This window comes from Phocoena phocoena, chromosome 16 (assembly GCF_963924675.1).
Source record: "Phocoena phocoena chromosome 16, mPhoPho1.1, whole genome shotgun sequence".
NCBI lineage: Eukaryota > Metazoa > Chordata > Mammalia > Artiodactyla > Phocoenidae > Phocoena > Phocoena phocoena.
In genome coordinates, this window is record NC_089234.1 from 25940595 (window position 1) to 25963265 (window position 22671).

Consider the following 22671-nt stretch of genomic DNA (forward strand, 5'->3'; position numbering starts at 1 on the left):
TGTGAATAGTTCTAGAGGACCAGGCAAGGAGCAGTTTGGGGAGTATTAGGGTTTAACTCAGAATAAGGAAGAAGTTTCCTATAATCGTAGCTGTCCAGAAGTAGAGGAAGCCGCCTCAGGCTTCTGGGATTCCTTCTGCCCTGGGATTCCTGGCTCAGGCAGCATTCACGCAGGCAGAGGCTGAGACTTGAGCTCCCAGCTCACTGCCAAGTTCTCTAGGACTACTGTTTTAGGATTCTTGGAGATTTTACTCTCCAGGTGCATGATTTCTCCAATCCCTCAGCCTCTCAGCTCCTTCACCTCCCCTCCAGCGAGCTTGCCATCCGCCCCACCTCAGCCACTCACTCATGGTCGTACCATAAAACCAGGGCCTTTCATGAACTTGGATAGGAAAAAATGTTGCGTAATATCTCCGTTAACCTCTAACTGAAAGTTTGAATTTACTTTAAATGACCATAGACAGTAAGCTGCAAAAACACGTCGATATCTTCGTTGCCAGTAGAACTCACCTTGCATCTCAGACAGCTTCCCTCTCTGCTGCTGCTTCCTAGGTGTCTCTTTCTACCTGCTCACTCCTATCAGCATGCACACATCCTGTAGTCGCTCTTGTTTAAAACAAAGAACTCTTGGCTTCCTGTACATCCTCCCCTAGATACTGTCCCATTCCTCAGCCTCTCTTTACAATTCCTTAAAAGAATTTTCTGTGTTCTCTGTCTTCACTTCCTCTGCCCGCAGGCACTTGGAACCCTCCATTCAGTCTCCCCGAGAATCCACAGTGAGAATCCACAGTGCCGAGTCCCATGTTCAGGTTTCATTACTCATCTCACTTGACCTGTCAGCACATTTAACAGAGTTGGTCGTGCTGTCCTTGAAACATTGTCTTTCCTTGGCTTCCAGAATTCCATTCTATCTTGGTTTTCCTCCTGTCTCACTGGCTACTCCTCCTCAATCTCCATTGCTATTTTTTCTTATCTCCCAACCTCCAAATGTTGGAGTGCCCCAGAGTTCAGGCCTGTGCTTTTCTTCTCTAAGTCGCTGCTTAGATGACCTCATCCAATTTCAAGGCGTTAATCACCAGCTACATGCCGGTGAATCCCAAACTGTTATCTCCAACCTGGAACTCAGTTTCATATACAGCCAGCTGCCTATTTGACACCTGAACACCAGTGGCTAGTAAGTCCCCTCAACCTCAACATGTCCAAAACCGAATTCCTATCTTCATCCACCCCTGCCCAAATCTTCTTCTCCAGTCTTCTCAGTAAATGACAGTCCCATTCATCCAGAAGCACTGGACTCATCCCGGGCTCCTTTTCACTCCCCACATCTTCTCCATCAGCCAATCCTGTCAATTCTACTTTCAAAATATTTCTAGAATCTGCCTACTTCTCTCCATCGCCACTGCTACCGTGCACTGATTTTTCTTTTTTATTTATTTATTGTTTTTATTTGTTTATTTGGCTGCGTTGGGTCTTCATTGCTGCGCATGGGCTTTCTCTAGTTGCAGCGAGAGGGGGCTACACGGGCTTCTCATTGCGGTGGCTTCTCTTGTTGCGGAGCACAGACTCTAGGCGCACGGGCTGCAGTAGTTGTGGTTTGCAGGCTCTAGAGCGCAGGCTCAGCAGTTGTGGCGCACGGGCTTAGTTGGTCCACGGCATGTGGGATCTTCCCGGACCAGGGCTTGAACCCGTGTCCCTGCATTGGCAGGTGGATTCTTAACCACTGTGCCACCAGGGAAGACCCCGTGCATTGATTATTGCAGTATCATTCTAACTAGCCTCCTAACTTCTGCCTTGCCTCCCTCAAGTCTCTCCTCAACACTATAGCTATATTGATCCTATTAAAACATAAGCTTCCCAGCTCAGAGTTAAAGCCAAGGTTCTTACAGTGGTCCACGAAGCCCCCTACCTGCTGACTCCTCTTCCAAGCCCTTCTCACCTGGTGCCAGCTACACTGGCCTCCTTGCCATTCCTGGAACACAGGCATGCTCCCACCTCCGGGCCTTTGTCATCACTATTTACAATGCTAGAATTCTTTTTTCTTAGATATTCTCATGGTGTAGTCCCTCACCTCAGACATATATTTATTTATTACCTTTCTCCTCCACTGTAATGTAAGCTACATGAATACAGGAACTTTTCTTTTCTTTTTTTTTTTTTAACTGTTGTATCCCCAGTGCTTAGAAAGTACCAAATAAATGAAATGGATAATTGTTATAGATGGATTCCAACATTAGGTAGAATGTGGAGTTCTATAACTTCTAAATTCTCTTCCAACTCTAAGGTTCTATGATTCTGTATCATTGTGGTCAAGTCCAGAGGCTTATTAATTTTATGAACTGGGTGGAACATCTACTTCACAGAGGGCTTATGAGAAGTAGTGAATTTATTTATCATAATTCTTAAATGGGGAATAATACCAAAATATAAAATTGTACTATCATCAAATCAATAAACACATGTGAGGTACCGAGATGGCCGTCACAAGGGCTCATAATGTTTCTGGCCCATGGTGAAGGTAAGTTCCAGTATGTTCCTTGTGCCAGGTTGAAGGTTTAAATGGATGAGAACAAAAAGATGAGACACATCCATCCATCCATTTATCCATCTATTCAACCAGTTATTCTTCCAAAATGTATTATATACCTTCTAGGAGAACAGAAGAGAAATGTTGGGAAAAAAGAAAAATTTTCCCTTTAATACAGAAATTTCTTCTATAATCTCAAATAATGTGTCTGGTTTTGAAATATAATTTTAGAAATTTTCAAATTTATGTAGAGGTCAAAAAAATAGTGTAACGAAACCCTAGATACCTACCCATCATCTGGCTTCCTTAATTTCAGCTTTGGCAATCTTGTTTCATCTCCCCTACCACTACTTTTTTTTTTTTAAGTATTTTAAAGCAAATCCAAGCCATCATATTGTTTCACTCACGAATCCTTGAAATGTAGAGATGAGTCTCTAAATTGTATGAAACTACGTGTTAGAAAAACTGAACATTAAAAGTCTTTCAAGGGCTTCCCTGGTGGCGCAGTGGTTGAGGGTCCGCCTGCCGATGCAGGGGACACGGGTTCGTGCCCCGGTCCGGGAAGATCCCACATGCTGCGGAGCGGCTAGGCCCGTGAGCCATGGCCACTGAGCCTGCACGTCCGGAGCCTGTTCACCACAACGGGAGAGGCCACAGCAGTGAGAGGCCCGTGTACCGCAAAAAAAAAAAAAAAAAGTCTTTCAAATCCCAAAAATCAACAAGGAAAGTCCTGGAACTAATAAGTGATTACAGCAAATTTGCAGGCTATAAGGCTAATATACAAAACCTATAGAGTCAAGCCAAATCATTATGCTATACACCTTAAACAGTGCTGTATGTCAATTATATCACAATAAAACTGGGGGAAGAAAAGGCTATAGATTCTCCTTTACTTTTTGAGGCAAGAGTTGGGAAAAAGCAGGCAATTGAGAGAAATCACAGTTCTATCTGTTCATCTACTGGATTAGGTACTTTGAAAGAAATGTCCAAATGCCAAATGCCATAGGGACTTCCCTGGTGGTCCAGTGGGTAAGACTCCGCACTTCCAATGCAGGGGGCCCGGGTTCAATCCCTGGTCTGTGAACTAGATCCCACATGCGTGCCGCAGCTAAGAGTTCGCATGCCACAACTAAGAAGTCCACATGCCGCAACTAAAAAAGATCCCGCATGCCACAATGAAGATCCCGAGTGCCACAACTAAGACCCAGCACAGCCACAATAAATAAATAAATAAATTCCTTTAAAAAGAGCTGTATATAAGGACATTAATGCCTTAAGGCTCCATGAGGAGGTCTCAGAAACTTTCTGGTCTACAGATCAGGGTAATTTTAAATCATAAGCTCTAACATCTTGAGGGTAGACTGCAAGGTAGTTGTAATATGACCCTGGATTCCACACTTCCCATTAGCTGAGAGCACCTAGGAATTATTGGACAATCCAGCAAAAATAAGTTCACAGTAACCCTAGAGGAGCTTTCTCCAGCTGTATTATGCTGCCAGTATCAGACAATATTTTGGATTGAGTCAAACCTTTTGTCATTTTCCAATGCTATTCGAGATTAAACAAGTCTTGAGGAGCAGCTGAGTCCCCAGGGTTAGATTCTAAGGCCTTGGGGCTTTTAGCCCTATCTGCCCGTTTTGTAGCAGCTTGGAGTGACAGTGGTGGATGGGTTACATTAGTTTGTTTGTCTGTATTTAAGAGTCTTCCACTGTTGGTTGAAAAGACATTACACTAGACTCCACGCTGCCTAGAAGAGCAGGGTTGAGGCTTGATGCATTTCGTTGCCTGGTTAATTCTTTTCAGTTCTCTCTAGGGTGCCAAAATACAGTCTTGCTTTAGAGCAGGTGTCGACAAACTGATCCAGCCTGCCTCCTGTTATTGTGTCTCGTGAGCTAAGAATGGTTTTGACATTTTTAAATGGTTGAACAAAAAAATCAAAAGAAGAATAAAATTTCCTGACGCATGAAAATTATATGAAATTCAGATTTCAGTGTCCGTAAATAAAGTTCTGTTGGAACACAGCCACGTCCATTTGTTTATGTATTTTTTTATGGTTGCTTTTGCACTACAGCAACAAAGTTCAATAGCTGTGAAAGAGATTGTATGGGCCACAAAACCTAAAATGTTTACTACCTGACCCCTTACAGAAAGAGTACCAACCCCCACTTTAAATTATATGTTTCTCTAGAGGTTTGAAAGAATCAGAGCAACTCCTAAAAGCGCAGTTATTCTCAGGGATGATGACACTGAGAACATGACTTCAGCTTTTTTAATTTGGGGGAAGTGACTAAGAAATTAATCCTGAGATATGATAGAAGGGAGGGGATAGGATGTCTTCCATTTCTCTTGTGCCAGGAAATAACAGCCTTTTGATAGATAAAAACACATCATTTTTTTCAAGGTATATATTAATATTAATACCAAACTCCATTTACTTTATCATTATTAGTTTTGTGTTTAAACACAACATAATTTAAGGTAATTTGCCATCATTTCCATATCCAAAGGACATCAAGTGAGATAAAGCTCAACCAACCATCTCTTATATTATCTCCATAATATCACTCACACTTGAGCATCGGTACTACTAGAGCACAAATAACTCAAAACAGGTCATCCAGAAAACTTATTTGTCAGTTTCACCTTCCTCTTAAGACTTTTGCTCAAGCTATCAATAAAAAGCCACACTTTTTAGTGTCATCTCTTCTGTCTCCGTCTACCCCTCTGGTGGAGAAATACTTAAGAGCAAAAAAATGGCCAAAAGGTGGCAGCAGGCGGGAGGGGGACCAGAAGCAAGAGGAGAAACAAAGAGCCTTCTGTTCACATGGTGGATAAGCAGTCTCCGGATAATCCAAAACTGGCTGAACTTCCATCCAGAAAAAGTCTTTTTCTCTAGGTCTTCCTCCCACAACCAAATAAAAATTTCCAAGCAGTTGCCAATGAAGGTGTGAATTGGCTCTGCTTAAAGCATCATTCTCATTCTCAGTGCCATGGATTATAAGTTTATTTTAGAATAGGTTTATGAAACTTAATTTTTGAAGATCCATAGTGTTTTAAGACCAGTCAAAAGCACTAGATTTAACTTTCTTTAATACTTTCTGAGTATTTTTTATTTGATAATCTGTTTTTGGATTCTTTTTCTTGCTCAGTATTATGTAGCAACCTAAATGGGAAAAGAATCTGAAAACAAATAGATACATGTATATGTATAACTGAATCACTTTGCTGTACACCTGAAACTAACACAACACTGTTCATCAACTATACTCCAATATAAAATAAAAAGTTACACCAAGGGGGGAAGGGGCAGGGGTGGGTTGAATTGGGAGATTGGGATTGACATATATACACTATTGATACTATGTATAAAATAGATACCTAATGAGAATCTACTCTGTAGCTCAGGGAGCTCAGTGCTCTGTGGTGACCTAAATGGGAAGGAAATCCAAAAAAAAGAGGGGATATATGTATACGTATAGCTGATTCACTTTCCTGTACAGTAGAAACTAACACAACATTGTAAAGCAACTGTACTCCAATAAAAATTAATTTAAAAAAATTAAAGTTAAACAAATGGTTTTTGCATGGCTAGATTAACACTTATGTTATTAACAAGAAAAAGAAAGGAAGAAAAAGAGGCTATCCTTATCCTTAGCTATTGACCGCAAGCAAACAGATACTTGCAGGAAGAAACTGGGCAGCGCTGGGGAGGGGCTAACCAGGAGAACCGTGTGCCACTATAGAAAAACAGATTTGTGGGATCACCAGAGACTGGTTTGTGCTTAGGACTTTTTCACTTGGCCCTTTTAATAAATGGGGCAGTTGTTTTATAGCCTTCCTCCTGGAATTATTTTACAATAATTTTCAAATTCTATAAAAGTTATGTGAGAAAAATACTAAATGATAGGAAGAATTTATGTACAGTTTAGGAAAAGCCCCCTTTTGACTCTTTTAATGAAAATGTTCCTTGTGAAATTTAATGTCAAAGCAATAAGTAGCAAGTCATTTAGCGAGTAATTAAAGTAAAAGTTAAAACTTTCTTACTGACTTTCAGCCTCTGGATTCTTTGGTATTTCAATCATCATCTTTCTTGTCTACTATTAAAACTATCTTTCCATTCCTAATTATTCTCTCCCAACTGTTTATTTTTCATCATATCAAACACCAATTTCTTAACTGTATCTTTTTCTTTTCTTTTTCTTTTTGGCTGCGCCACGCAGCTTATGGGATCCTAGTTCCCCGACCAGGGATTGAACCCGGGACCCGGCAGTGAAAGTGCCGAGTCCTAACCGTTGGACTGCCAGGCAATTCCCATTAACTTTATCTTTAATTGTATCCTCAGCCTTGTCTCAGCCTCCTCTACATTTACCTTCTCGCTCATACCCTTTGTTCTCAAGCACATTTTTTCCTGCTTTGTAATCTGAGCCCAGAATACCCTCCCAGGGATCACCTGACCCTTCTCCCCTCCCTCACATCATCTCCCACTCTTGCCTGAGTGAAGATCATCTTAATCCACTATAGACTACCAAACAGTTCTAATCCCGTCCTTTGTATTCAGGTTCACTTTTCCACTGCATTCCTTCTTTCTACATCTGTGTTTATACTATGCCTGCTACTATATAATGTGAGACCCACCAGTGGAAAACTAAGCTAACACCATGTTCTGACTTATCAGACAGTATCGAATTTTGTGTCTCTGTGGTGTGCATTGACATTGAGTCAGAGTAATATTAACAATAACACAAAAAAATACTGAGACCAAACACATCCATCCTTTCTCCTATGCTTCTCCATGAAGGAAACACAGGTGAGGTGGTCCCTGGTATAATATTTAGCACTAGTGACTCTAAATTTATTTATTTTTGGCCGTGCTGCGTGGCATGCGGTATCTTAGTTCCCGACCAGGGATCGAACACGTGCCCCCTGCCCCCTGCCCCGGGCCGAGGAAGCGCCGAGTCTTAACCACTGGACCTCCAGGGAAGTCCCAGCACTAGTGACTCTAAATGAGAGTGCATTAACTTAAGCAAAGGAATTTTCATTGTTGGGGTTTTTTTCCTTTCAAAAGAGAGCAAGTTTTCAGAGTAGAACAGAATTTTAAGGCACGTAAAGGTGGGAATTCAAGATTGTTTTTCATTGTTGTTTTTCAATGATATGTTCCTTTAAAAGAGCGTTTCCATTATACCGTTAGTTTAATAACAATTCTAATTTCTTTAAAGAAAGTTTGAAATTTTGATAATTTTTAAGACTAGCAACTGGGAGAACATTTAATACACTGATGATTTTTTTTTAATGACTACAAAATGATATCTCTGGTTTTCTTTTTTTTTTTTTTTAATTTATTTATTTTTGGCTGCATTGGGTATTCATTGCTCTACATGGGCTTTCTCTGGTTGCGGCGAGCTGGGGCCGCTCTCCGTTGCAGTGCGTGGGCCTCTCATTGAGGTGGCTTCTCTTGTTGCGGAGCACAGGCTCTAGGCTCGCAGGCTTCAGTAGTTGTGGCACGTGGGCTCTAGAGCACAGGCTCAGTAGTTGTGGCGCACGGGCTTAGTTGCTCTGTAGCATGTGGGATCTTCCCAGACCAGGGCTCAAACCCATGTCCCCCTCACTGGCAGGCGGATTCTTAACCACTGTGCCACCAGGGAAGTCCTCAGATTTTCTTTTTAAATTAACATATGAAGAAGAATTAGAAGGGAACTTTCATAGGAAATGAAAATAATTAATGTGCTTGGGTTCTGGAACTATAGGTGATTATTCTTTCTTCTTTGGTCTTATCTAATTTCCCTTATCATTGTTATAGGATGTTATTTATACAATAAATAAAATTCAGTGATGGGAAAGAAAGCTTGGGATTTGTAATTTACGGTAAATCTCAGAACTTCTCTTACTCTGGCAAAGCCTATGCCCCTGCTATTTCCAGTACTTGATCTTAACCTCCCAGCACCTGAAGACAGCATACAGTTAATACTGAAAATGGTACTTTCAGAATGATGTTCGAGGTCTATAGGATTTGTAAATGCCTCAAAACACTATCCCTTCCGGACAATTTGGGACACGGTATAGCAGAGTGCTTAAGAGCAGCTAGGGACTTTACTGTCAGGTATGCCTGAGTTTGAATCCCCATTTTGTCATGTACCAAACGTAACTTGGGTAAATTACTTAACTTCTTCGGGCTTATGTTTATTTATGTATAAAATGGGATAAAAATGAAATCTAACTCACGGAGTGATAACGAGGATTAATAGGGTAAATCTAGTAAGAACGCTCAGTGAATGCCTGTTAACTATATCTGTTTTCATCCTGCTTGGCTCTCCTGACTTCCTACTTTGGAGCTTTGCTGGAGGTATTTTCTGGGCCTCTCCATTTAATTAATGAATTAGCTTATTTTGCATCCGTAGATAAGAATTACCACCTCAGTTTCAGGATGCTGTGCTAATGTGAAAATCTGCTCATTGGGAATCATCTGCTCCTTCCCTAGAAGTTGCCCTGTCTTTTTCCATATTTGCTTATTGAAGTAGCTTTCTTCTTTTACTTTACAGATATATGTAATTGACAGCGCAGACAGAAAAAGATTTGAAGAGACGGGTCAGGTAAAAAATTGTTCTGTTGAGATGCTTCCCGAATAATTGGGTATTCATTAGTCTACTTTGTAAATGTGTAAGAGCGGGGGAAGTATTTTTGTTTAACCTATGCAGTTTAAACAAAACAGTCATTCTGGCAAGCAGGCAAAATACCACTTGCCTAAAAAGAAAGTAGTTGAGAATTCTTTAAACAATTTTTCGTTTAAAGCTTTTTAGTTTTAATCAAATTAAATAAAAAAGGTATAAGCAAATGGAACTTACCACCATGCCCAAAAGCTCTTCCCAGGCCACATAGAAATGGACCTGAGGAACAATTCACTTATCATTTCTGTGTACATTTTTCAATACCAACTTAAATGATCCAAGGGTAACTTGGACGAATTAGAAGGTATGGGAAGAAATGTGCAAGCCAAGACTAAGCTGCTCTTCTTGCCAAGCGAAGAGATAGGTATACCTTGAACCCAAATATGACTTCAAATGCAGAGTGCATGTCAACATGATTACACAATGCAGTCTGTGTATGCAGTTTTAAATAGAGAAGCAGTGGGCATAGACCATTTTACCCAGACTGAGTGCACTGATAAGAAGTGAGTAGTATCGTGGACCTCTTTGGAGAAGCACCTTTACATTTTATTGCGGGGTCCTTGGCCTGTGTCCTGAACTACTGCACGTGGCCTTCCAAAGGTAGCAGTCCCCATGTTTAAGTTCCTTTTCCCTGGAAATTAGTTTGAGAACTCTCCAGGCTCCTGGAGACAGCCCCTCTCCCTTCTATACCTTGATGATTTCTAGACTTCACTCAAGTGAAGCAATGTTAAACATGAGTTTGGAAGTGAAGGGTGTCAGATGGAGATCTGCCTCTTGAACCATCCAGTTCTCTTTGACAGCCCAAGTGTCTTAAGTAGCTAAAATGTGGGTTGAGTGGGGAAGAGGTGGATCCTGGCATTTAGCTAAGTATATACCTTCTCCTGTACTTATTGCAGGCAGAATCAACATACAGTTTAGATCCCAACCAATAACCTAAAAATTAGAGACCTTGCCAGATGGACTAATGCAGTTACTTTAGGATGTGGGTTTAATGAAGTGTAATGCACATGCATGCATGTTTTGGAGACAGAGATTGATGAAACAGAATTATAGTCTCTAAAGCAATTGTCATTTTTAGTTCAAATTTTAAAATATATATGTATATGTACATAAACATGCATACATGTATGCGTATCTATGCATTGAAAGTTACTGACAGATAGGAACGTTTGGGTAAGTTTAAAATGTCTAACCACAATTTGTGTTCTCCCTCGAGCAGTATTTCTCAAAGTACGATTTATGAATCCCCTATAAAAGAACCACCTGGGGAACTTGTTAAAAATGCAAATCCCTGGACCCTGGCTTAGACTTTCCAAAGTCAGCATCTCTGGGGCAGGCCTGGGAATTTGCCAGGGGATTCTTCCACAAGCTTAAGTTTGAGAACCACTGCCCTTGAAAGTTGCTAGTTGATCAGCTTAACTTATTTATTTCTGATTAGAAATGCATGGTTAAATATCATAGATTTCATCCTCCCCTCCCCATATATTCCCAAAATGATCCAGGAACTAGCTGAATTACTGGAAGAAGAAAAGCTAAGTTGTGTGCCCGTGCTCATCTTTGCTAATAAGCAGGATCTACTCACAGCAGCCCCTGCCTCTGAAATTGCAGAAGGACTGAACCTGCACACCATCCGCGACCGAGTCTGGCAGATCCAGTCTTGCTCAGCTCTCACGGGAGAGGGCGTTCAGGTGAGGTTACTGGAGGGCTCGGTCACCTGGCAACACGGCAGCCAGCCGAGGTAGCCTGTCTCATTGGTTGGGCGGATCTAGATAGAAAAAGATATGAAACAAATAGCCTTTGATGGGCAGATGAACCATTCCAGGATGTGAAAGGCCTGGAGGAGTTTGATTCTTTTCTACTTAGCAACCAATCCAATATCATTAACTGTTCCAAGAAAGCCACAGATAAACCACCCCCGACGAGTGACAAGCTACCCCACTGGGGAGGAGGTTCGGAATGGAAGAATTCAAAAATGCTTTCCGACTCTAGGGTTCTTTGGTGATTGGGTTGGGGGTTTTGTGTTGCGTCTTGTATTACGGATGCTAAATACTTGTACTCCCAAGGTAACAGAGCCATCAACAACACACTAGTTATCCTAGAAGTGTTTTGTCTTTTCTGTTGGCTGTCTCCACTGCTGTCAGGGTTGGGGCCTGTTTCACGCTACTTCAGGTTGGTTTCCCATGGAGAAGCTTCTGCCGACCGAAAGCCTTAGGCTTTACACTGAGGAACTGTGTACTGAAGAGCAGCTCCCCCTCATTTGATCTTAATTTAGGGCAGAAAACGATTGTAATCCAGACACCTGAAAGGCTCAAAGAATGATCAACAGTTTCAGCTCTGATGTTTCCTACCAAGCAGCCTCAAACCAGTTGACCCTTGGGGTCAGCCCCCTACGACCAGTTCTTGATTCTGAAGCCCCCAGCGTGCTCTACACGCCTCATTTTCAACATCTGGTGTACCTGCCAGGGAGGTGACCCAGTGCTGTGAGAACCAGACAGCACTGCTCTAGGATGCTTTGGGGGATCAACAGCATCTAGAAAAATGGCATCTCCCCTCATTGCCGTAGGACATGTGTCTCTGGTGGCACGACCAGTTTGCTTTTCTGTGAACTTGGTGTGTTGGGGGATGAGCCCGAGATTTGATTCTCCGTCATTGTCCGGCAGCCTCTTTCCATTTCCCTTCTAATACTCTTCTCCCCCTCTCTCAGACATTTGATACTGATTTGTCTTAAAACTGCCTGACCACTTTTATCTCAAGCAAATAATCACTTCCTAGAATTATCTCACCTGTTCCAACTGTTTGCTGCCTGGTTTTTCCCTCTTTGTTACCCAAGGAGCCCCTTCTGTGCTTGGCCTCTGATCTGAGGGCAGACCAGTCAGCACGGAACAAGCGCCCCTGCTCCAGACTCCTTGATACCTGCCCCTCAGAAGCTCTTGGTGCGTGTGTGTGTGTCGTGCAGGCTCCCAAGTAGCCAGAGATTACCTCGGCTGTGTCCCCAAAAGGGAAGCTGGGGCCCTGCGAGTCTCTGTGAGGTGTAGGTTTACGGAGGGGGCAGGTGTTAAGTCTCATCTATTTCCTTTTTTCTTTCCTAGAATGTGGTTATAAAGCAATATATTCTCATTTTAATCATATCAAACTAATTCATAAAATTAAAAACTAAAAAGTTCTTTCATTTCCTCTAATCCCACTCAAGAAAGAAACTAACTACCATTAATAGTTTTATTCTTCTCAGGTCTCCTCTATAAAATTGCAATCGTTTATGCGAATATGTATATCTTATCAGGTTTTGAATTAACTGGGCGATTTTCAGCTGGTCCAACAAGTATGCTACAACCCAGAATGTTTTTGAGTAGGTAAACTCTGATCGTTTTATTTAGCTTCTCACTTTTAAACAAAAATCAAGTTCTGCCTAAGGTATTTCCCTCAGTTGTGCCAAAGATGGTACTCATGAGGCCCCAGGTTATTTTGGTGAGGCTGAGGCCCAGGAAAAGAGAGTAGCTTTCTTGTGTTTGTACAACCCACTTCAGCAAGAGGACTCTGCCTCTCTAAATGGTTTAGAACCCAAATATAGAAAATAGAGAACATCTTGAGTTTGGGGACTCTAAAGGTGGGGCCTTAAGAAAATAAATGCAGGGACTTCCCTGGCGGTCCAGTGGTTGGGACTCTGCGCTTCCAATGCTGGGGGTGCTGGTTCAATCCCTGGTCGGGGAACTAGGGTCCCACATGCCACGTGGCACAGCCAAAAGATTAAAAAAAAAAAAGCAAATTAAATCATTAAAAACAAAAGAAAAGAAATACATTCTGTATGCATACTCCTAAGAAAGTAGGAATTGACAGCTCTATTATCTGTTTTCACTCGTGGCCAGAGTGTCAAAAGGAAGAAAAAACAAAGCTGGAATTAACAGTGAGGCTCTAGTTTCTTCAGCCAGCCTTAGGGATATAAAAAGGAGGGACTAGGGTCATCTCTTTAGAGGAATGGCATTCAAGTCAAGGGTGCTTCCTCAGAGGAGTGTGGAGTTGGGAGGGAGCTCTGGTCATTGTCTTTCCAGTCCGCACCCCTCCCACTCGGCCAGGCAGAGATGACAAGGACAGACTCCTTGTTGCCAGCTGTTGAGCTGCCATAGAAATGAAGTTCCCTTTAAATCACAGGATCTTTGGGCCAAAAAAGAGGCTGTGAGCTACCAGACAGACAGAGGGTGGGGGCAGGCAGGAATCAAGTGAGACAGTCCTGTATGGTTTGATCTTGTTAGAAAGTTCTTCCCAGATCAGGGACCTCAGCAACCAGGTTCACAGGAAATGATATCATGAGAGATCCAGTAAAGAAATGTGAGCAAGAAAAATCATGGTTTTGTATGGAGAAGAAATAGTTTGAAGGTCACTTAATTAGTTTAGTAGATAGTACCATGGTGTATAGAATTGGGTAGTTAAGACTGGGATTTCAAGGTTAATGAGATTAGATTATGGTTAATAGAATGATATAAATTTAGAGAATTTAACCATTATTTGAAACGGGTTATTTAATAAAAATGTTAATTAAGAAGGGAGTCTGCTGTCTGTTGTCCTTCAATGGTAACCTTTGAGGACTGGAGAAAGGTCGTGGAAACACTTTTTGTTGTGAGGCACTGATTGACCATGTCCCTCTCAGGTAATACCTTTGACCTAAGCTCTCGCCCACTCAGCCAGTTTCTTGGTTTTCATTTTAAAAAGAGTCACTTAGGGCTTCCCTGGTGGCGCAGTGGTTGAGAGTCTGCCTGCCGATGCAGGGGACACGGGTTCGTGTCCCGGTCTGGGAAGATCCCATATGCCGTGGAGTGGCTGGGCCCGTGAGCCATGGCCGCTGAGCCTGTGCGTCTGGAGCCTGTGCTCCTCAACGGGAGAGGCCACAGCAGTGAGAGGCCCGAGTACCGCAAAAAAAAAAAAAAAAAAAAAAAAAAAAAGAGTCACTTAGGTGGAATTCTTTCCCCGCATTGCTTAGTTCAGGAGCAGGCCTTTTAAAGATTCTTGTTAATTAAGGCTTTAACTATTCTTTTTGTTTTTTTTTTTTTTTTATAAATTTATTTTATTTATTTATTTGGCTGTGTTGGGTCTTCGTTTCTGTGCGAGGGCTTTCTCTAGTTGCGGCGAGCGGGGGCCACTCTTCATCACGGTTTGCGGGCCTCTCATTGTCGCAGCCTCTCCCGTTGCGGAGCACAGGCTCCAGACGCACAGGCTCAGTAGTTGTGGCACACGGGCTTAGTTGCTCCGCGGCATGTGGGATCTTCCCAGACTAGGGCTCGAACCCGTGTCCCCTGCATTGGCAGGCGGATTCTCAACCATTGCGCCACCAGGGAAGCCCTTTAACTATTCTTAAAAATGAAAGACTTCACTAGAAAAATGTCACTTTCAGAGATTCTGTGTAAAAATTTCCTGAAATTCCCTAAATTCCTATTTCGTCCTCCCATTCCACCCTCCCCACCCACTACCCGCTGAAAGCTGGTCAGTAATGGGCAGAGCTGCTAAAATGATCAGATGTGAAGTGGGTCAAGTATCTGGCACCACAGCGCTAATGACCCTGAAAGAAAACGTACAAAGGTTAAAAAAAAAGACCTGGAATTTCTGTCACTGTTTCAGATGTTTACAAACAGTGTCTCTATTTACATTGGGTTTAATCAAAATGCATTTGAGAGACAGGTCCTCTACTGATAAATAACCCATCCAGTGGGTGAGTCAAGGGAACAGATCCACTAGGTGGGGAGCTATGCCCTCTGGAGTAGTCGGGCAGGGAGATAGATCACTTCTCCTTAGCCAAGTAGCTTAAACATATGATTTGACATTATGGAAGTTAGTGATTCCTGGGGTGGATTTCACGTTCTTGTTCTACCTGATATTCTGATGGCAAATACATGCAGTCTTTACAAGGACAGGCAATCCCTTGCTCTGGGTGTGGAAATTGGCTTTTGAGGGCTTCAAAAGAGTTTGGAACAGGTCTTTCTTTGCCTGACTAATGGCGGTGAGGAGGCAGCCCATCATGTTATTAAAGCAAGTTTTCATGGGAAACTATCAAGAGCAGAGCATAGGTAAACGGCACTAAAAGCTGAAGGAGAACATCAATCTTGGAAACTCTGGGCTATGGAGAGCCCCATAGTCCAGAGGAGTGATCAGAGGAGACCCAGTTATGTCAAGTAGATGAAAGCAGAAAGAGGAGAAACTAAACAATGTTTGGGAGGGAAAACCTGCAGCCCCTGCAGGCAGACTGCCTTGCAGACATGGAGCGGCCTCCCTCTGCACGCTGGGGCTAGGCCAGGATTGGTAGGGCCTCTCCTAGTGCACAACATCTAGCCTGGGACTCTTCTCTTCTTTTCCCTGGGTGTCTGGAAAATAGTGAACAAAGATCTGGCTTAGAGCCAGAGAAAGATACAGAGAAATCAATCCCTCTTCCACCTGCAGACCTGAATGTGAACCCCAAACCACAGCTTTCCTTGGCTGTTGTAGTTTCAGGTGCTTAAAGACGTTTCCTCCCTAGAACATTTTGTGTGTGTGTGTGTGTGTGTGTGTGTGTTTAATTAAAATTATACTGCATTGGAATTTCCTTTCAAAGCAGAGATCAGCAGTTTCAACCTGATCTCTAACCTTAGTCATAACAGAGACATGCCTGCACCAGTAGCTTTGAGCTAGCAGAAGGTTCTCCTGGGTATTGCTCTCCATGCCCCTACCTCATGCTCATCCCTTCTTTTCACATCGCTTCCACATTCCTTGTCTTCCTTCACCAAGCAGGAGCCATGATCCGGCTCACAGAGGTCTCACCTACACAGAAAGGGCCTCTAGCAGTCTGAGCCCTGACGTGTGAGCTGTCCTTCAGAGCACCTTGCAGGTGAACAGTAAACATTCACTAGCCCGGGTTCTTGTTTTTGTTTCTTTTTCCTTGATCCAGGGGACCTTTCCCTTAATATGCCAACAGAATTTCAATATATTTTTAAAATGACATTTACAACTTCTTTCTAGGCCTGAATCAGTTATTTTCAACTCCCAGTGTGTGTGGAACTGCTTATCTGCAAGTCAGACCTCAGGTTTATTTTTAAATTTTCAGATCTCTCTGTAGACTAAGGAAGCAAGCTTGGGACATGCGATTCTGCTACCTCTCTGGTGCAGTGCCCTTTGTCACCAGAAAAAGTATTAATAGCAAGCAATATTTTATGTATGCTGCTTCCAGCTGCTCCTTGACCCTGGGGGCCCAGTGGCACAATGGGATAGGCTGCATTGCTCAGCAAGGGTCTGAGTTCCGTCGTCTTAAAGCAATTACTGATGTGACCGTGTAGTCCTCATGGCATTAAAAACCAGGCCCACCCAACCATGGCTGCCACTGCTCAGTTCCAACCGTCACACAGTGATGGATGCATTGCAGAGAGATCAAATTAAGAGAAGTGCAGTGAGGTGGATGGACCTAGAGTCTGTCATACAGAGTGAAGTTAAGTCAGAAAGAGGAAAACAAATACCGTATGCTAACATATATATATGGAATCTAAAAAAAAAAAAAAAATTGTTCTGAAGGACCTAGGGGCAGGACAGGAATAAAGACACAGATGTAGAGAATGGACTTGAGGACGCGGGGAGGGATAAGGGTAAGCTGGGACGAAGTGAGAGAGTGGCATTGACATATATACACTACCAAATGTAAAATACATAGCTACTGGGAAGCAGCCACATAGCACAGGGAGATCAGCTCGTGCTTTGTGACCACCTAGAGGGGTGGGATAGGGAGAGAGGGAGGGAGAGGCAAGAGGGAGGACATATGGGGATATATGTATACATATAGCTGATTCACTTTGTTATAAAGCAGAAACTAACACACCACTGTAAAGCAATTATACTCCAGTAAAGATGTTAAAAAAAAAAAAAGAGGAGTGCAGTCGGAGACCACTCTTCCCATAGAAAGGGCATCATGCCTTTAATCCCGAAACGGAGAGATCTGTGATCAGTAGGTTTTCACCCATATGGTTAGGGGCCGTCTTATATTTTTCCCAGCAGTTAGTAGGTGACATGGTAAAATGTATTTCCTCTCCCGAAGGCCAAACAAAGCTCAGTATTTGAGGTTCAGTGTCTCTCCTTGGTCTCTGGTATTGAACTGAAGCTAATCAATTTAAATTCAGTTTCGGCGAGGTTGGCCAGGGGAGGTGCGGTGGAGGGCGAAAGGGAGGACTACTTATGCCATAAGGTTGTCAGCACTGTGAGGAAGATCCAGTACGCAGAAATTTGGTCAAACCAGTTTTTGACAATAAAGGTTCAACCATTAAATGAACCTATGATTTCATTTCCTTCTTTGGAGGCAGAGCAGTAACCTACTTCAAGTAAATGATCACCTTTTCTCAGTCATCTGTTTTTTGGGGGGTTTTTTAATTTATTTATTTATTTTTGGTTGTCTTGGGTCTTCGTTGCTGCACGCGGGCTTTCTCTAGTTGCGGCGAGCGGGGTCTACTCTTGGTTGTGGTGCGCAGGCTTCTCACTGCAGTGGCTTCTCTTGTTGTGGAGCACAGGCTCTAGGTGTGCGGGCTTCAGTAGTTGTGACTCGTGGGCTCTAGAGCACAGGCTCAGCAGTTGTGGCCAATGGGCTTAGTTGCTCTGCGGCATGTGGGATCTTCCCGGACCAGGGCTCAAACCCGTGTCCCCTACATTGGCAGGCGGATTCTTAACCACCGCGCCACCACGGAAGCCCCAGTCATCTGTTTTTAAAAAGTCAAAGCCTTGCCAGATTAAGGCCAGAGTGCCGTGGCTGCTGATTTAAGCATGAGAAGCAGAAGGGCCCTCCTCTTGCAATGATGTTGTCTCTAAAGAGAGAGATCCTGCTGGAGGTGGCGGGCTTGCGGAGAGTTAATACATGGGGAGCGAGGTAAACACGTAGGATTCCACACGCGCCGATACCTGGCAGCCCGGGAATCCTGAGAGCCGAGTGGCCAGAAACAGCCTCTGGCACCTTCAGAGCTGCAGCAAAGCCACGCAGGGTGCTTGGGTAGGGCTGTTCTGTCTCATGCCCCTGTATTCAGCTGGAAGTCATAACGAAGAAAAAACTGGAATTGCTCCCTCTGCCAACTTGAGCCCCAGCTTCTCTCTAAGCCTGAGGCAGAGCTCCTCCCCGAGCAGTTGCCCGCGGTCATTGAGAAATGGTCATCGAGAGCAGATGCCGGGGCTAGATTGCCTGGGTTCACAGCCTGCCTCTGCCACGCACTCTTCTGTGCCCCCATTTTCTCATCCATGAGTACCTACTTCACAGTGTTGTTACAAGGATTAATTTAAAAGATATAAATTAAGTGTGTGGCCACCACCATGCTAAGTTCTGTAAACACCACCTCAAGCCAGCCTGGCGTGGACCCTTCCCTCAGGAGTCTTTCCTTGCCAGTGGGCACCCTGGCACAGCTTGTGCCTGATTTTTATTGAAGAGCTATCATCGTCATTGACTGTTGCCTCCCCAACACTGCCACCTCCAGCTCAGGTTCTCCTCTAGGTAATGACAGGAAAGGCACAATCCCCAGCCTCCAGACACCAGATCAGGGTGGCCTTCCCGAGCCAGAGCAGCTTAAGTCTCCTAGGCTTCCCACACTCCAGGTTGCAGGCGCAGCTGCAAAGCCCCGGGGCCAGCGGGTCAGCTGGTGGGGCCCGACCTCTGAGCGCCCTCTGCTGGCAGGACTGTGGAAGGGTTTTGTCACCGCGGGCCCTCACGTACATCTGGAGGACACTGCCCCTCGGCAGGGCTCCCCCATTTAAATTCCCTCTGCCTCCATAACAGATACCCAGGAGAAAACTGCCCCTCACCCTCCATGTTCTGCTTTGGGTTCCTGCAGCTGAGTAAATATTTTTCCTATCTCTTTGAGTGCATTCATGTTGAGTTACATGCAGTAAAAGAAACCCACCCCCCTCTATAATCAGCCGTAAAACAAGAGGGAAAATGGTATTCGTATAGTGTGGGAACACTGTTCTTGATTTCTCTGAGAAGATGATTTGATAAAATGTTGCAAGTCTCTACAGAGGAGGAAATATTGAGGTACGCACCTTTGATGGTGTTTGTGCGGGTTCCTGAAAATGGAAAGTGCAGCTCCGAATGCAAAGGGAAGGTGCTTATCTTATTCATCCCTCTTTCATTTGTAAAATCTTTTTTGTCTCCTGGCAGGTGATCTTTTTTTTTTTTTTTTCCTGGAAACCAATTAGCTCCTAAAATTAAACACGCTTCTCTTTAAATTATTCCTTTTCATAAAATGGTCTTAAAATTGGCCTCAGCTTTTCAGAGTAAGTAGCTGACCCAGTTGTAATCGGAGATGCATTCGGAGTCCACCTTCTCCCACCTGGGCATTCCCCCACCCTCATCTCCACTGCTGCCAGGTGCTGTCCCCCTTTGTGCCTTCAGCTGTGGCCAGCCTCTTCTTAGCACATGCCCTAAGGTATGCTCTGGGACAGCCGTCAGATTATCTGATTCTCCCACCCAAGTGCTCTGATGGCAACTGGCGGAGTTTGAATCACTGTAAATTCAGGTTATGGTCAGATGAGCCAGGAGATAGGATGCCTGCTGGTTGTTTTGAGGTGATGTATTGTTTATGGGATTAATGCTCCTAATGGCCAAGGGTGTCAGCTGACGTTTGTTACTTTAAGCTGTCTCAGCTGTTCAGGTTCAACAGCTAGCTCCCTGGGCATAGGAAATGCGGGGCTCTGAATGTCATGTATGCCCTGAGATGTGCACGTGTGACACATGCAGGGGAAAGGGGTGCGGTGCGTTGCAGGAGCCTCGTTTGATTTTGTTCTGGGCTTCTGAGACCTCTGCACACCCCTGGGGGTCAGAGAGACTCTGGGGAAAGGGTGAGCATTCAGGGATGGCTGCAAAGGGCGTTGAGAAATAGGTCATCTCTGGCGGGCCTGGCATCCACAAGATATCATGCCACCTGCCAAGTGGCTGTAGGTATTGTGTGGTTTTTACCTCTGTCCTCCAGCCTTCTAAGAGAGGACACTTTCAAGGTCGCTGTGCATTTAAGGGAACCTTCTCCCCAGTCCCTCTGCTTGGTAGCGCTTAAAGCTGCAAGAACCAGGCCAGGCCCCTTTAAACCTTCCCTGGTGCTGCGCGAAGAGAAATAAATGCACATTGCCCCAGTGTGTGTCTAGTAACGTGCACTGCAGTTGGTTTGTTTTTCCAAAAAGAAATTTAATTTAGCGCAAGTGTACACTGCCACACTGTAAACGCACCGGGCACCAGAAAGGTGGCTTATTGAATTTAATGCCCTAGCAAAGGTCAGCTTTTAGAAAAAGCCAAAAATGGCTGGAATCTGTCCTGATAGCTCCTCAATCAGGCCTTGGATCCAGGCAGATGTGTTTATTTTTTCAGAGGGAGTTCCTGAGGACCCATCTCAAGTTCGGGCCCTGGACATTCCCCCTCCCTTCTCCCTCCTGTGCTCTCAGAGGCCTCCCTCCTCCTCCCCAGGAGGTCACTGTCCCTGGTCACCCAGGTGGGCTCCTGGGGAAGGCAAGCTCCATTGAGCTGGTGGTTGAGGAGGGAGGACCCAGGACCCTCGCCCTCTCCCCTCTGGGGCTAGAGTGTGTGGTGCCTTTCTTACAACTAACGCTGCCTCTCTCTGACCATTTCCCTCAAAGGACGGCATGAACTGGGTCTGCAAAAACGTCAATGCAAAGAAGAAATAAAATCTTGACGCATGGAGACGCAGGAGCTGCGGGAGCTGAATTCTGTCCTGAAAAACACTAATTTGCTGCTTTCTGACCAAATGTTTTTCCATCTGTGTACAGCTACAGCTGTGTGAAGAGAGGGAACAACACAGTTTAAAAAGAATCCCCATTCCAGCAGTACATTTAACATGATCTCTGAGGTTCAGTATCATTTTTCAAATAAAGGAATTATATTATTTCCTCTGCATAATTGAAATAGTATTAAATGTCTCAAAGCACATGATTAGAAAATGAGATCTTTTAAATGAGCAAGAGATTGCGTTGCCGTTTAGGCAATTCCAGTGGGCTTTTTTCTTTCAAAAAAAAGGGGGGGGGGTGCTGGGGAGAGGAAGAGGAAGAAGCAGCTTAGGCTGCGGTCATTCATTTCCTGACCTGTCCTTACATTCCCCCATGGTGTTGAAACCAAGACAGTGTTTGATGGTGCTGGTCAGTGATTTTTACCATCATCCACTGAGCCAGGGTTGCAGCCTGTCTGGGTGGGGAGCTGCTGGGCTTGGGGGGGTGAAGCGTGAATAGCAGATGATTAAACCATCTTGTCATGCAGGTAGGAGACTGTATGTAATCCTCACCCTTTGGAAAGGAAAAAAAAAGCCTTTCTTGCAAACAACGCACCACAGAAACATACCCCGTCCCCAGCCCCCAACCAGCTACACAGGGAATCAGAGTCTTACGACTTTTGACTGTAATGACATCTGGAATGTAAGGAGAGGTGGGAGGTTTAATTCCAGAAAAATTACAAGGTCCTTAAAAAGCCCTCACATGGAGGGCTCAGGCTAGCGTAAACAGGCTTTCTCCAGTTCAGTGGAGCAGTGAGCAGCCGACTCTGAAATTAGCTGGCTTCTCCACGGCTGTCCTATAGAAGGGATTTCTAAAGCTCAAAGAATTCTGTGTTTAAATGATCACAATAGGCTGCTGCTATCAGATTTTAAAAATAAATGCAGCTTTACCGTGAACCTGCTCCACTGAGAAAAGCCAGGCAGATCGATTTTTAGAAGCGATCAATTTTTACAGTGCTGGCAACTTGGTGGTGTGGGCTGCTCGAGGGGGACAGGGCTTGTTGCTGGGAAGAGCGTGGGTGTGTATGGTTGCAGGGGCCGTGCCCGGGGAAGCCAGAGTCACCCCAGCTTCTGGTCCCCTCTGCCTCTCTCCAGCAAAATGTGTCCTCTGGTGACTGATTGGAGAGGAATGGTGGGAGACTTCTCCTGCCCCGTGTTGCAAAAAGAGCTTGCTTCCCTGAGCCTTAAGAGATCCCCGGCTTCAAGCAAGGGAAAGTAGGCCAGAGCATCCCTGGCTCCTGAACTGAACTATGTCCTGATGCCTGAGGAGTGCGGTTCTCAGAGACCGTCAAGTGGCTGGTGGGTCCCAGGAGGGCAGCTACTTTTACCTCCCAGGAGGTGGCCCTTCCCGAACCCACCAAGGCATGTGAGCAAACTGAAGGGGTCACTCCGGCCCCTGGCCCTCAGTACCCAGCCTTTCTGGACCAAGTGGTGCCGGTGAGGCTGAAGCATGGTCTGCTTCAAAGGTGGTCTGGGGTGAAAGTCATTAACAAGGCCAGACATGAAAAGGTGCCCTGGGTTGCAAGTACTTATGGGGACAGACCTGTAAGTACTTGCAAAACAAAAAGAAGGTGAGGGTTTTTAAACCACTGTGAGCTAGTTGCCCCCTGCAGCCTCCCCCGGCTTGTCTGTCTTACCCAGACGCCTCTCGCCCTTTGAACAGAGGCAAAACAGAATTATAAGAAACCAGAAATCCCCCTTCTATCCGGCTGGAAATGTGGCTCTAGCACTTGAAAATA

General features: G+C 44.4%; 1 protein-coding gene across 1 annotated transcript in view; it reads left to right on the top strand.

The window, feature by feature from the left end:
* ARL3 (ADP ribosylation factor like GTPase 3) overlaps positions 1-21066 on the top strand; it is a 32821-nt gene extending 11755 nt beyond the window's left edge. The window contains exons 4-6 of the mRNA XM_065894266.1: positions 9060-9110; positions 10688-10873; positions 20787-21066. Of these exons, the coding sequence (XP_065750338.1) occupies positions 9060-9110; positions 10688-10873; positions 20787-20834 (285 nt within the window). The 3' untranslated portion in view covers positions 20835-21066. The remainder of the gene's footprint in view (positions 1-9059; positions 9111-10687; positions 10874-20786) is intronic.
* Positions 21067-22671: the final 1605 nt, after the last annotated feature.